The sequence below is a fragment of the Aptenodytes forsteri genome, unplaced genomic scaffold (genome assembly GCF_000699145.1).
Source record: "Aptenodytes forsteri isolate BGI_AS27 unplaced genomic scaffold, ASM69914v1 Scaffold93, whole genome shotgun sequence".
Lineage (NCBI taxonomy): Eukaryota > Metazoa > Chordata > Aves > Sphenisciformes > Spheniscidae > Aptenodytes > Aptenodytes forsteri.
Genome location: NW_008794665.1, coordinates 2253791 through 2268835, shown reverse-complemented (window position 1 = coordinate 2268835; position 15045 = coordinate 2253791). Strand labels below are relative to the sequence as shown.

Genomic DNA, 15045 nt, shown 5'->3' with positions numbered 1-15045 from the left:
AGGCCAACAATTCTGATCCTAAAGACAAAGTGTCTCCAGGGAGACAGGAAGTCTATGGTATATTGCTATTTTTTTAGCTTCCAAACTACTTCTCAGGATGATAAAAATTTCTCCCTTTTCTCACATTTAAGTAGAACATTCATACCCCTCTACACGTATATATATGTTCACCCTCCTTTCCCTCAATTCATTCTTTATCAACTTACTGGATGGAGTTTTCAATGCGTGTGATGGTGAGGAAAGCTGCTAGGTTTGCCGTGTAGGAGGAGATGACAATCAAAGCAAAAAGCCACCAAGCCCCCATCATCAGTCGGGTTGCCAGGGTTGTGTATGGAACCTCTCCTCCTGTGGGGAAGAAAGAAAAGCAAGAATTTTCATTTGGCAGAAAGAAACCCAGATCCTCATTGCTCATGCATTGCTCAGGAGAACTAGACCCCAAGGTCAGCAGGGTTCTACTAAAGCAGATTGATATAGTAAACTGAGCAGGACTTGGAGCCACACTTTCTATCCAATGAAAAGTACTGAAGGAAGCCCACGCTGTCAGCTGTCATGACTGTATTTAATCTCTTTTGCTATTGTGCCTTTAATTGCAATTCATCTGCCAGTCCTGTCCAGTAATAGAAATAGATTTCAAAATCTCAGAACAAAAAGAGCAAAAGTAAATTCTTACAATGTTCTTTCCTTAGAGATCTTATCTACAAACCTTAATTAAGTTTTTCTTGCATGCTTGAGAACATAAAGTTAAAAAAACCTCAAGACAATTATTTTTCGCAGTTCTGTAGGCAGGCAGATGCTCATGAGAGCCATATGTATGTGTACAACTTGCTGCAAGTGAACTTGGACGTGCAAAAAAAAAAAAGTGTACAACTTGCTGCAAGTGAACTTGGACATGAAAAAAAAAAAAAAAGAAATCACATGTATTGAAGAAGAATGCAAAATTGTTTTGTATTCCTATAGTTGCTTTCCTTTAAAATTCAACTGCTATGTAAACAAAACGTTAGCAGCAACTAAACCTACCAGGATCTGAGCTGCACACCACTGCTTGTGTGAACAGAGCCCAGTTTAGCAAGCCATGAAAAGCATTATTTTTTATTCAAATAGCTGCCCCCAAAACACACTAGTTTGCAGTCTTTGAAAGAACTTTTTTGGTTAAAAACGTATGAACCACAGATTTTTACATGAAGGAAAATTCATTGTTTTAAAAATACCCATTTTGTCTGCAGCGTAAGTTTTGTCACAGCTACAAGTAACTGGGGGGACAGGTGAATGCAGCAACCACTCACAGTCAACAGCTCAAGATGTTCACCTGTTTCCTCTCCCCCTACACTCCGCAATTTGAAAAGTTGTCATTATTTTTGAGGTAGCTTTCTCAGACACAAAATCTTATGATGGTACAATAGCTGAGATTTTCAAAAGCAAAAGCAGTTTGTTACAGATTCAATCATCTATAAGTATTTTGTGCTGGATCTTTACTTACGTAAAAACTCCTTCACATTTCCCCAGCAAGTAGGTTTAATAGGAATACAAATTACAATTATTCCCATTCCAAGTACAAATAATTTTCAATTATGTACACAAACTAGATATTTAATCAATGCTTGAATATGAAGGATCACCTTACTGTTTTGTTCAAAGTTTGTCCTACCTATACAAAGCATTGGGAACTCTGCATCACCATACAATAAACAAATTTGAAGCTTTTTTCCTACTTCAGTGATGTGGAGTTGTACCACATGTGAAATAATAACTGACTCCATTCATTTATATTTTTGGTATATAAGTATTGAAATCCTTTGCCTTTTAAGAATTCCAGTATTGAAAGACAAAATCTATATTAGACCTGTGGAGTCAGGCATAAATTTCCTTTTATTTCCAAGATGCCATGTGATTATCTGAAATAAGAATCTACCAATCAGATCAGGAGATATTATTTCAATATAAGGACTTTTGAAGATGAACATTAACTTCAACATCTGAAGATTTGGTTTTCTCTCCCACGTCAATTTTAAATGATTTTTAATAGAATATTTCTACTTTACAAGTTTTTGAAATGTCTTTGGGATATTTCATTTAAAAATGATTTTTAATAAAATGAAATGGGCAGACAGCTATATCAATTTATCAGAACAGGCTGTTTGTCCTTTTACATTTCAGGTGCCAATCCCTGCAGATAATCTTCGTATTGAAATGGGTAGAGTGGTAGAGAAGAAGCCAGTGATCATCTGAACATATTTGCATTTTCATTTTTCAACTTAATGAGTAAAAATTTAAGTTCTCACGTTTTTTTATTGAAATAAAATGTCAGAAAAGAGAGGACCACTGAAAGTCACGCACCTGCCTTCTGGTTTTCAAGAGAGGATGCTGTGCTACAAGTGACCATGAAAGCCATCACAGACCCCTCAGCCACAGCATTCCCCTACTGTTCATACGGTGCAGTTTTCCCATACATCGGTAAGGGTTGTCCCCACTATTCAGTTACTTTTCTTTCTTAACACCCATGTTAACAACAGACTTTAAAAAACTGTGAGTGCTGGTCATCCAAGTGCTTTTAGTTCACCCAGGTGTTTGTGAAGTCTTGTTCCTAATTCACAGTTGTACCTTGTATATCAGCAGTCAATAAACGAAGCTTGAGGACAAAGCTTACATCCAAGTACACATACAAGAAACACATATCAGAATAATTCATCACTCCCGCCCCTACTCTAAAATCTTTGCACTGACGCTTCTAATCTGCCTTTAAAATTTTCAGATTGCATGTGCAGGAAGGAAAAGGTATTTTCCAGACTAAACTGAACTAGCAAAAAGCAATCTTATTGGGAGTTTTCTGAAAGACCTGAATTACCGTAGAAGTGACAGTGAAAGAAATTACTTTTTGTCCTCCCACTCTCACCTAATGCAGCACTCCTTCATCAATCCTAGACCAGTTTAATGCTGGCCTGCTTCAGATGACAGGCTTAGACTGCAACTTATCTTATGAATTTTTGTTTATTCCCATTTCTTTCCAAGTGCTTCAAGCTAAATATCAGAAGGTAAGAAAAATAACGCATTGTCTTGACAATGCAAACAATATAATGTATAATTATGACAGACCTAAATATCAGGAAAAACCCACCTTAGGAGATAAAATGTGAACCTGTACAATTCCCATACAGATTGCTAATGTCTTTTAACTTATTCTCCCTTGTTAGCAGTAAGTTTAAAGGTTTCTTCAAGTCAAAAAATCACGAGACGACTAAAGGCAAGAAGGAGGAATGAAATCATAAGAAAAATGGGCAAAACAGGGAAATTGAGGATCACAGCCTGGTGAGATCTTGGTATTCTATAATTCTGGACTAAATTTGAAAAATTCAGAATGCATAGGCTGTTTCTCCAAACATCTTGTTCTCAGGGATTTGTCAGTTGAAGAAAAACTGTGTTCATCTGCATAGTGCAGAACTAAGCAAGTGTTTCAGATAGAAAGGGATTTTTTTTTTTTTTGTGGGCAAAAAGAAACAGTGAAACGTTTCTTGGAGAAGTTTAACCGCAGTTGGCATTTCTGAGATCAAGCCTGGTGGCAGCCATCTTGCTGAAAAGTGATGCAAATTTTGTTACTCGTCATCCAGGCAGTAAATGTGCAAGATAAGGTCTCTCTCTGATTTAATATCGATTTAACAATTTTACTGGGAATGCACAATATTTATAAATAAAATTCATTTGCTTAATAGCTCAAAAATAATATTTTTACTATTACTAAAGCAAATAGCTTGGCAGCATAGAGCCCACAATGTTGAGAAAACTCGGAATTGATTACTGAGAACAATAATGCCCTTTGAAGATTAATTATTGAAAAGTACTTTATAAACAACTGCACACAGACAAAAGCCATAAACCACCATTATTCTATGTCCTGAATTTGATAACTCCACTAAATGATGTTTCTGGGGGGAGTTGAGAGCTGGACTGGGAGCCTCCTGCAGCAACTCCATATGTGAAGAGAGAGGCTTGGATGAGAAGGCTCTGCGCTTCTCCTGCAGGAAGGACACTACAAGAATCACGGCTTGGAATTTCTATTTGTGATAAACACAGCTGCCAGGGAAATCCCAAAGACTAGGTTCTTATTATAGACAAAATTCAATTTGTCACCAATGCTTACCATCAAGGCTACCCTACCATTCTCACTTTAAGAACATATCTCAGTTGTGAATAACTTCATCAAATTTCAATCATTTAAGCTGCAATAGCCTCTGCTAGAGGGCTGCAGTGAGCTGAATTTCTGTGTAAGGATTTTTAGCCAGATTTTTTTCAGATAATTTTGAGACCCATGAAAAAGATGTTAATTGTGACTGTTTTGTTGAGGAACTCTAATACAATCAAACTTGAAAGCAAGGATCTTGATTGTGCTTGGAAAAGGAAGGTGAAGAAATAATAGGGTGGGTTATCTGGGGACAGATGTTGGGTTTGCTTTTTCTCGCAAAAATTCTGTCCACATTCAGTGAATTATTGGCCTTTGGAAAAAAACACAAAGGACTGGGAGTTGGCTGCAGTTTAGCCTTTAGCTTGTTAGAACAGTCACATCAATTATGCTGTGCATCTGCAATTTCCATTTGCACAAATTTAAAGCGTGGAGTTCTGTTGCAAACAGTTTAGATCATTGTACATCTTATGTTTTCTTTGTGAAAGGGACATTTAACAGAGAGCGGGTGTGAGGGGAGCAGTTTGTATTAACAAAGAGGTGAAGGCATTTTATATTTCAGCTATTTTTGCCATGAGAAACAAAACCTAAAGTTTGACTGAGCTCTGTTATCTTTACAAATCTCTGCAAAGTAGAGCTCTTCAAAGGCAGAATCTTTCAGGGCATTAGCTATTGCTATTGTTCTGTTAAAAACTTTCTTGATAATATAAAATCTCTCCTGTTTTCAATTGGAAATGTTCAGTGCAGTATAGGACAAAAAAAAAAACTTTACAGTCAGTGAAGCCTGTACCTATTTCTACCAGCTGTGAAATAAATGCAGCTTGGAAGTTGTTGGAAAATCTCTCATCGTTACTTTTTCTTCCTTTCTTTTCATTTTTTCACCCGTACTTTTCCATTCTTCCTTGAACTGTGCAGAGTGCATTCATTTCCATAACATATAAGCTAGCATGTCATAACCTGAGTTTGTAATACTACATTGTGTGCTGAAGTTAACACCCATTGACCACAGCAGGCATGACATGTATTCTTCAACAGGAGAATACAACCCCTTGAATCAGTAATGCCTTCCAAATAAGCTTGTAAATCAGTGGCTGAATTCCCTAGCCTTGCAAATATTGGCAGATTGCAGGGGACTGAGAGTAGGGAAGGAACTGAACATGAGGCAGGGCTGGCAGCCAGATTCTACAAGGTCTGGACAAGTTCAAGAGCCAGCTATTGCTTTTATTTACCACACCACCTGTTTCTCCCCTAGCATTTTGTTTTTATTAAAATGTAGTGATTTTTTTAAAAAAAAAATTCCCTAGCCTTGCAAATATTGGCAGATTGCAGGGGACTGAGAGTAGGGAAGGAACTGAACATGAGGCAGGGCTGGCAGCCAGATTCTACAAGGTCTGGACAAGTTCAAGAGCCAGCTATTGCTTTTATTTACCACACCACCTGTTTCTCCCCTAGCATTTTGTTTTTATTAAAATGTAGTGATTTTTTTTAAAAAAAATATATATATGAAAAGTGACATTCAGATATTTTGTTTCACACATGAAACTTTTCTATAGGTCTTACTTCCTAAAGAGAGGGCATTGCATCTAGGTATTATTACTACCATTACTATTAATACTGTGACAATACTCCAAATACATCAGGTAGTTATTAGAGGAATTGTTTTTTTGGTTCACTGGAAGTAGTAGGATTGGAAGGGAACCATTTTTTTTTTACTAAAGTAATTATAAAAGCTTCCGTCAAAGCTATTTTCAAATATTAGTTTTCTAAAAATAAACATGAAGTAAATGAAAAACAAAAACCACTTCAAAAGAGATATTTGAAACATTTAAAAATGTTGAAGTATTTAGAAATGTTCATATTTTCTTCTATTTACCATAAAAATAATTTAGTGGAGCCATTGTAAATTCATGGAAATGTTGGTATTCATTAATCTTAAAATTTGAAATATTAGATAAATTTTTGATGTCTATCTTTCTAGCATACAATTGAAAGAGGAGACATTTTCATATGCCTACTCCAACAGCATCAGAGCTCTTCTGAGTTTATACCTGGCCTATCCTTTTTGCTGAACACGAGTCTTTTATATGTCAAACACTATGCTTAAGGGACAAACCAAACATATCCTATCTCTGTCTACACTGAAAATCTCCTTGCGTATCTTCTGTTGTCAGCTTCCAGCAGTATTCTCTCTCTTCAGGTACTGTTCAGTGTCTGGCTCGGGTGTTGCTCCCAACAATACATTATAAAGCATTTTTCTGTATGCCATTGGTGTACTTACACCATGGACATGCCTTGGCTTCCTTCTTCTGGTTATTCTCCTTCTCTGGATGATTTTGAGGAGAAGGACTGTTGCTGTACTCTTTGAGAAATACTAATGTTTTGTATAAATATGTATTTTCAATACCAGACTTTTTAATGGTGATATCTTTTGGAAGTGTTAAGTGTCTGTCTATATTTGTGAAGTCTTTCAAGTTGTTACATCCATATATTAAGATGGAAGAAACACTTGAGTTGAAGGTTCAGTTTGGTCTTTAGGTTTTACATTAGATTTTTTTGTCAGCTTTCTTAAACCTGCCCAATGCCCCAAGACTCAGATCAACAAATAGTGGTCCTGGAAGCTCCTTAGCAAGCTTTTTTAAAACATTTGGGTGAAATTTGTTTGGATTTGCTGATTTGAAAATGTCTGACGTTAGTAGCTGCCATTTAAGATCCTCTTGAGTTGCTCTTGACATGGAAAGTCTTTAATTTGCTTTTTCCTAAACACAGAAGAGAAATATTTATTGCCTTTCTGGCATAACTATTTTGAATGGTAGCACCTTCACCTAATGCACCATTATCATTAAGGTTTCTTTAGCTCCTAATAAAATTTTCAAAGCCCTCCTTCCTGTTGTTCTCAACTCTGACTCACCTCTGCGTACACTTGCTCCCCATGTCATTTTTCCTGAAGTTTGTAGCTTCTAACTCTTTGGTGCGATCAATGTTTCTTTTTCTTTCCATCTGCTCTATATGTGCATTCAAGATGCTTCAGCATGGGCAGCCTGAGACTTGAAACATACATCAGACTGAATTCCCCTATTGTATCTCACATTTTCCCTTACACGTTACAGATATGCACTAGAGGAGCCATTCATTCTCTACTCCAGTGTGATTAGGTGGCCCACAGCAGACAGGGACTCCCATCTTATTTTGTGCTCCAGGGATTAGCACACGGTCCCACAAGAAATCAAGATCAATTCTTTCCAAGTATTCAATGCCTCTGAAATACCTAATGCCATTTTGACATAGTGACACTCTTCTTCCCCTTTTGCCCATCTTGTCCATCTGTCTTTCAGTACTTCATAGTGTTATATGTTCCTACTAGATTTCAGTAACACCACAAAGACCAAATCTATATTTATGAGTAATTCCAACTGTTCTTGTTTATTACTCCAATTTCTGGCACTGGTCTATGGACAATTAAAGAATGTGTTCACTTTGTCATTTGGTGCCCTGATTTTTTTTTTTCTTCCCCCCTTAATGTCTTACTTCTGAACTAAACGATCACTTACTCTCTCCCATTTATTGTTGTTAGTGTAATGATCCCCTGACTAATCTCATTACACTTGCTCCCTGGAAGATTGTTTCCTTTCAGCTGGGTGGGAAGCACTGCCCTCATTGCCCTCCCAGAAGGGAAGCAATGATCCACAAAAGAAAGCTCTCCTCATTTATCTCTCCCCCTTATATGACAGGGAGAATATCTGAGACGATCTTTCTTCTCCTTCAGGCTTATTTCAAATCACTCCTAGTCATCTGAAATCTGTAAAGTACTTTGAGAAACTGCATCTTATACATGCTTATAGATACTTATCAACAACTCTGGAAACCAGTTAACCTGTGGGTATATGCACAACCTTGTCCAGATGTAGGCTCTCTACAACCTCCTACCAAGGAAGCCAGGCATGAGCCAGCTCCAATCTGAAAGGGAGATTACCATGCTACCTTGCCACTCTTGGTTACTGCTGGCCAGTAATGACCTCCAAGTTATATTTCATATCTTGCAAACTCCCTCTGAAAATCCTCTGTTTGCTACTGCTGTGCATCTGTTTGGATGTGTCTTTGGCATTTGACTTGCATACTAAGGCTCATTGCTCAGCTCTGTTTCCTCAATAATTGGAAGAGGTTACCCATGCTGAGATTTCAAATGCTGGGGCTAATCAAGGACCAGTGGCACTGCCACTAAGCCCTCGTCGACTTGCGGCCCAGTGTACCCATCTCATAAATCTGGTCAAAGGGCCTGGATACATAACTTGATGGCCAAATAGAAATATCCAAAAGACAGCCCAAATGACTACTCACAAACTATTTTGCATGAAACACAGGATCCTCAGTCATGTTCTTTGAAACCCTCCTCTCTGAAGCTAGAAAATGCTCTAGCACCAAGGAAAGGGCTAGTGCTACCCAGCGCAAAGCATTTCAGCCTACTACAGTGTTGGCTCACCGCTGGGTTAGCAACCTACAGAGTGTTTATAAGTTTGAGCCTCTGCTACTTCTACAGTCAAATTATTTTTCTATCTGTCTTCAATACAAAGCCTGCCCAGCTTGCTGTCTCTACTGCAACGGCTTCATTCTAGTGACAGAGGGCTAATCATTTGGCCACCAGACTCCCTTGTAAAACTCTGCCAAGATACAGCAGGAACTGTCATAGACATTCTTGATTAAAATTTTGTTTGAAAATTAATCTATCTGCAAAAGCCTGTCAGACACAGCTATTCACTACATGCTTCCAATCACTTGTTTATGCAGAGCCCCCCTTTTCTCCCTGGCTCTAATTTACACACAACAGTAGTTAGAGGCTCTATAAAGCTGAAAAATAATTCATGACAATAGCACTACTAAGGGCAAATCAAGGAGGGCAGCCAGACACAACAAACATCCCTTTAGGTAAATGGGAGTTGTACCTATAAAGGTCAGCTTTAACTCTGTCTTAATCCTCAGGTACTGAATACAGGTTTTCTATAATGTTCACCATTTCCATTTTTAGAATGAATGGGTCAGAGTCTCTTTTAAATCACTCCTGGGCTGTGACTAGACCCTGCAGGATTCAGCCTCAGAATAATCTAGATAGAACTGCGCTTTGTGTGCTACTACTTTTTAAAGCTGCTGCTTTTTTATAGCTGTAAAACCATTCCATAAACCAAACCCCTATTCATCCTAAACATAATGATCAGCTTTGCAGAGAAGAAAGCAGAGAATGAAAACAGAGAAAGTTTGTTTCATGGGAGAAGCAACAGCAAGTCAAAACCAAAATCCAATGGACTTTGTTTAAGGCTACATTAAACAGAAATTCAAGACTGATTAAAAATGAGAACAGTACAATGATGAACATTTTTACTTACTTTTTCTCCTCAGGAATTTTTAGATAAAACTCAAACATTTAAATATATACTGAAAGTATAAAAAAGGGTCTAATAACTGCATTCCAGAAGAATGGGATCTAATGTGATAATGGAAAGTCTAACCTCTTTTCAGCTGAGCTGAGATTCCAATTTTCTGCATCACTAGCAACAATAATGTTACACAAACAGTGTTCAATCATTAAATTAATTCCCATTAAATCAATGTCCTTAAAGGCCAAACAGTCCTTCAATAATTACGTGATTAAAATGATGTTAGCATAACATATTAGTTATAGTATATTTATAATTCCCTTCCCAACAATAAATCGTTTCTTTCCACCCATCTTGCTGAAACGGCGACAATGAGACCAAAGTTGGAAAGGGAAGCATGTCATATCCCCATGTAGCAAATGGCTGTGGTCTAGCTTCTCCTGGTATGGGTGATACTTCAAGAACATATATTAATCAGATTTGCATTTCTATTATGTAGTATTTACAGTATGAGTCTTCAAGAGCTACAGGAATTAATTCCCAGCTTTTAAGCCTAGACCCACAAAATAAATTACTTATTTCAGATATTAGCAACTTTGCAGTGGTCAAATTCCATCTTTCTGCAGAATTAGCAAAATATGATGTTTTCAACTGAAAATCAAAGCACATCATAGATAAAAGAAAATGTTACAAATAATAGCATGCAGTAATTTAATGCCAATACATCGTAGTGACTTGTGCAACATAATTACACAGACACGGGGGATGGATAGACTTTACAGTGCTTCTAAAAGTTCTGGAAAATGTATCATAAAAGTGTATTTCATTTTTCTCTTCTGCTGTCATTACAAAAGAAGAGTAACGACTGCAGCTAAAGTTTGAAAATGGAGGCGTCTATTTGTATTTGCTGAAGTTACTGGGAGCTCTTAGATGAAGCATTACTAGACTTATACTACACATATCCAGATGCTGAAATATCATGCAAGTCTTGATATTTGAAAGTAAATCTTTTGATTGCTACAACTATGACCAGATTGGAACTGTGAGGCTTGCTGCCCACCTCTAATGAATAAGTTGGCCAAAATCTGTCGTACTAATGCTGCTGAAATGCATTGTTTTATCAGAAGACTTAGCAGGTTTCAAATTTAATTTTGGGGTTACCAAATACGGTACCATTCCATTACATAATCATAATTGTGCAATAAGCCTAGCAATTTTACCAACAGCTGTTTGCTCAAAAGAAGCTCCGACCAGATAATCTTTTGTTGCCACTTTTACAACACAGGACAATAATTTTACATGATATAATTATAAACATACACACATGTGGAGGCAAACACAGACTAGAGCTCAACATGCATGTGTAACAAACACAAGTTGCTTCTGGGGATCCTCTTCTATAGGGATGTGCGCTTTTAAGATTGCACCTGACTGCATGCCCATATAAAGGCACTATTTGCAGCCACTGTGAAGGCATCAAAATTATATATGCTAGCTATTATTTTAGAGAATATTGTCACCCGATCTTACCAAATAACGTTGCACACTGGCAACCTTCCTATTAGATATCAAGAGGTGCTGAGACCCAGTTTCCCTATTACTAATGGCTGGATATAAATGCTCTAAAGCCTCAAACAATCAACCACAATGATCACCTATGGTACATATTCATAAGCGGCTAAGCAGCTAACTCTCACATACAGTTTGCATAGTGGTGGCCTTTCCATAGACTACTGACAGTGTTGTACATAGTACCTTCTGGGATGGCAAAAAGAACTCTGCACAGCGGACTGAAAACAGGCCATCTGTACGTACAATTAACATTAAACTGAACAATGTCATTAATGAGGTATTAAAGTGCTGCTTTAGCTAAAAGCCTGTCACAAGGGAGAAAGAGTCCCCTTTGGCTGAAACTGAGTGACTATGAACCAAGCAAAACAAAAGACAATGCAGTGAGATCGTAAGGACAAACAATAATTCCAGTAAAGCCTCCGCATCTTTTGACAGGTACTTTTCTCCACCATCTTTTTTTTACCTCTACACAGCTCTGTGACTCCAGATTTTTGGGGTGAAGGGAATTTTTTAAAAAGATCACATACTGAAAGATAGTTTTTTGCTTGAACTTTCAAAGTATCATAATACTTCATAAATCTGTTCTTGCAAGATTTCCAGGCATCCGTCATCACAGAGTGGCACCTGACTACTTCAGAGGCAAGTGAATCACAGGCATCTCGGAAACATTAGTTCCGTTTTCACGTCACTAATTCTAGTTATCCTTTAATTTTCAGAGTGCTTCTCTGCAATGAACTCCTAACCTTATGGAATTCAATCATCACTAATGCAGGAGCTCTAATTATGTTCCTAAATAACACATTTTAAAATTTAGACTAAAATTCCACTTCAGGTACATCCTGTAATGTTGTTAGCACAGTGATCTCTAAAACTCAGATAACCTAAAGTAATACTATGACAGTTCATAGTGAACAGAGGAAAGAAGAAAACCCTCATCCTTTTAAGTTTCACCGAGAATAATGCTATAATGTCATTTATTGATTAAAATCACTAATACAACTGCTTATGTTTGAAAGTTGAATAACCTGTTTTTTTACTGCACATCAGCTATCACCCTGCTTAAGATCACGACTCAGATTTGTTAGAAGTGGCTTCAAAGATTACTTTACTGGATAGCAAGGATTTTCCTCTTTGGGGGTAGATATAGAAATGAAAGAAGCTATTGTAAGGATGGAATACATGCTTATACCTAAACATGTTCTATTAGTAAGTATATCTAGGCATGAACAACGAACACCCCCACTCAACAGATTTATTATCACTGTTCCTTAACAGCCTGTTTGCATAAGATTTTCTGTCTTTCCCCTTCACTGTTATCTTTACACTATCCTAGTATGGGGGAAGCAGACTTTTCAGTCAAAACCACACATGTTCCTTCATCTCAGTTTTTGTCTGGTAGATGAGGTATCGCTCATTTTTAACCCAACACCATCTCACTAACTTCAAAAGCACTGAAAAGGTAAAGTCCTGCTTTATGATCTCTCCCTCCCCTACTGACACTGGAAGAATAAAAATGAAGCAGCAGGAGGTTTCTATACTGGGATGCTGCTATAGTGAAGGCAATCCCCTTAATTTGCATGCTGGGAAGCTGACTAAATTAAAAATAGAAATAAAAACCCCAACAGCTCTCATTTTCCCATATTTGCTGAGAATGGACCTTCCTCTCAGCAATCAGGGAAAGCAATGGGTTGGTTAACTTAATCAAAAGATTCATTTGGTATCATTATTTGCTTCCTTTCGATATTAATTTTGGCCTACTCCTTTTATACACATTTTAATATTAGAAGAGGTCTAAGGAAAAAAAATCTCAACAGCTGAAGAAGGGAGACTTTCCTGTCAGCAGCTTCAAAACCTCTTTGCCACTCCTGCCTTTACAGTTTGCAGGCAATTTTCCTGGCACCTACCCACCAGTTGGTGTTATGAAGAGTCGTATGGGTGGATACAGCTACGGCACAGCTGTTGCAGAGGAGGGACTCCCTGCAGACCAGAAAAGCAATGGAAAACTACCACGGGTTCCCCTCTAAACCCATGTTCATCTGGTGCCTTGGATATCCTCCGCTGAAAAAGGCTGATCAGTTTGTAGATGAAATTGCTGTCATCCAAGCAGAGGGACAGTATTTTGAATAAAGCTAAAACTCATTTCTCACTTCCTCCCTACCTTAAACAGCCAAAATTGCCAACTTAAGTGTAAGCTTCTGTGCAGGAATATCAAATAGCAGGACAAGTAAGGCTTGCCTCTTCAGCTTCTAAACATCTTTGCAGATAAAAATGTGGGTTACAGTCCTCCTCCATGCAAGAAACATTCAGTTCCTGGCTAAACTGTTCTTCCTTGTTTCCTCAATTAAATATATATTATACACAGGTGAAGTCTGAAAAGTCAAAACTGATTACTTAATCTCAATCTAACTTACCCATTTTTTTCTCAAATATAGTATAAACTCATATCAGAAATCATAACAATTAAAGAAACTGTTCTGAGTAAAATATTCACCTTAGGACGCTTTTGAAAGAAAGATGGATAGATGCCACAGATGTCCAATTCTATTTTCCCTTTTGCCTCATTTGGTCTTGATCAGCATTTATACTATAGCCAGACAGACATTACCTTCTCATGGTCAATTAATCAGGCTTGGAGCTAGTCCTAGGGGAATGAAGGTGGGTTTTGGGCTTTCACACCACCATTCATTCTCCACCTCCTCACAGAAGGTGTGTCAGACACATCTCCTCTAAATCTACTGCCTCATGTACCCAGTGCTATTATTCAAGCAAGCAGGTGCACACAAGATATAGAAAACCATTATTTTAGATGCCTCTGAGGACTGCCTGAGTCTTAACTTCAATTTAGGGGAAAATCCAAGCATATCCCCTGGCAGTTTAATGCTAGTGATATCATATTGCTGCAAACAAATGCTCATACTACTGAACATTTTACTTGGAGCATGGTTATTCCTTGGAATTACATTTTCAAAAGAGAGAATCAAATAAACCTCTGAAAGCATTATGCACATAAAGCTACATCCAGTGTTTGCAAATGTGTACCGTATACATGACAATAATTCTCAGTATATGTTGTCAGTTCCAGTGATCACTTGTAGTTTCAAACACATTTGAGACAGACACAATTGCCAAAATTTAGTTATTTTTTGACGTTGTCAAGAGGGCTGGCCAAATCATTGAGACATGCGGAAAAAGAGCATGGGTACCACAGGGCTGCAGTACCTCTTTCAGAGAGATGACTATATGAAGGCACACAGACATACTAATAGGCAAGCCTAGATTTAAAATAATAAAATGAAAATTTGGGGGTTTCATGTTTAAAGGTGGAACTATGTCACAAATATAGCTGTTGGTGTATGTGCTAGAAAAACATGGAGACTGGTTTGATTCCTAACGTGTTTGGTATCTGCCTTTCATTTTCCCAGCTTAGTGCTGTGCATTTTAGGCTCAGCAAGTCTGTTTCCCTTATTACAGGAATATGTCAAGACCTGGCATTAGCTTGAAGAACAATTAAAATTGTTAATTAATGAGACTGGCACTTAAGTCTTCCTCTCTATCAGAAGATATAAAACATGTTTTTATGAAAGAAGATAGGTAATATTTCCATTTTACAACTGAGAACTGATACAGCATCACAGAATCACAGAATAGTTTGGGTTGGAAGGGACTTCTAAAGGGCATCTAGTCTAACCTCCCTGCCGTGGGCAGGGACATCTTCAACTAGATCAGGTTGCTCAGAGCCCCGTCCAACCTGACCTGGAATGTTTCCAGGGATGGGGCATCCACCACCTCTCTGGGCAACCTGTGCCAGTGTTTCACCACCCTCAGCGTAAAAAATTTCTTCCTTATATCTAGTCCGAATCTACCCTCCTTTAGTTTAAAGCCCTCCCCCTTGTCCTGTCGCAACAGGCCCTGCTAAAAAGTTTGCCACCATCTTTC

The 15045-nt window shown here is 37.8% G+C and overlaps 1 protein-coding gene across 1 annotated transcript in view; it reads right to left on the bottom strand.

Moving 5' to 3' along the window:
- The window catches only part of GRID2 (glutamate ionotropic receptor delta type subunit 2), a 766470-nt gene that overhangs the window by 116116 nt on the left and 635309 nt on the right, over nt 1-15045 (bottom strand). Inside the window, 1 exon segment of the mRNA XM_009273536.1 lies at nt 207-345. Coding sequence (XP_009271811.1) covers nt 207-345 — 139 coding nt within the window.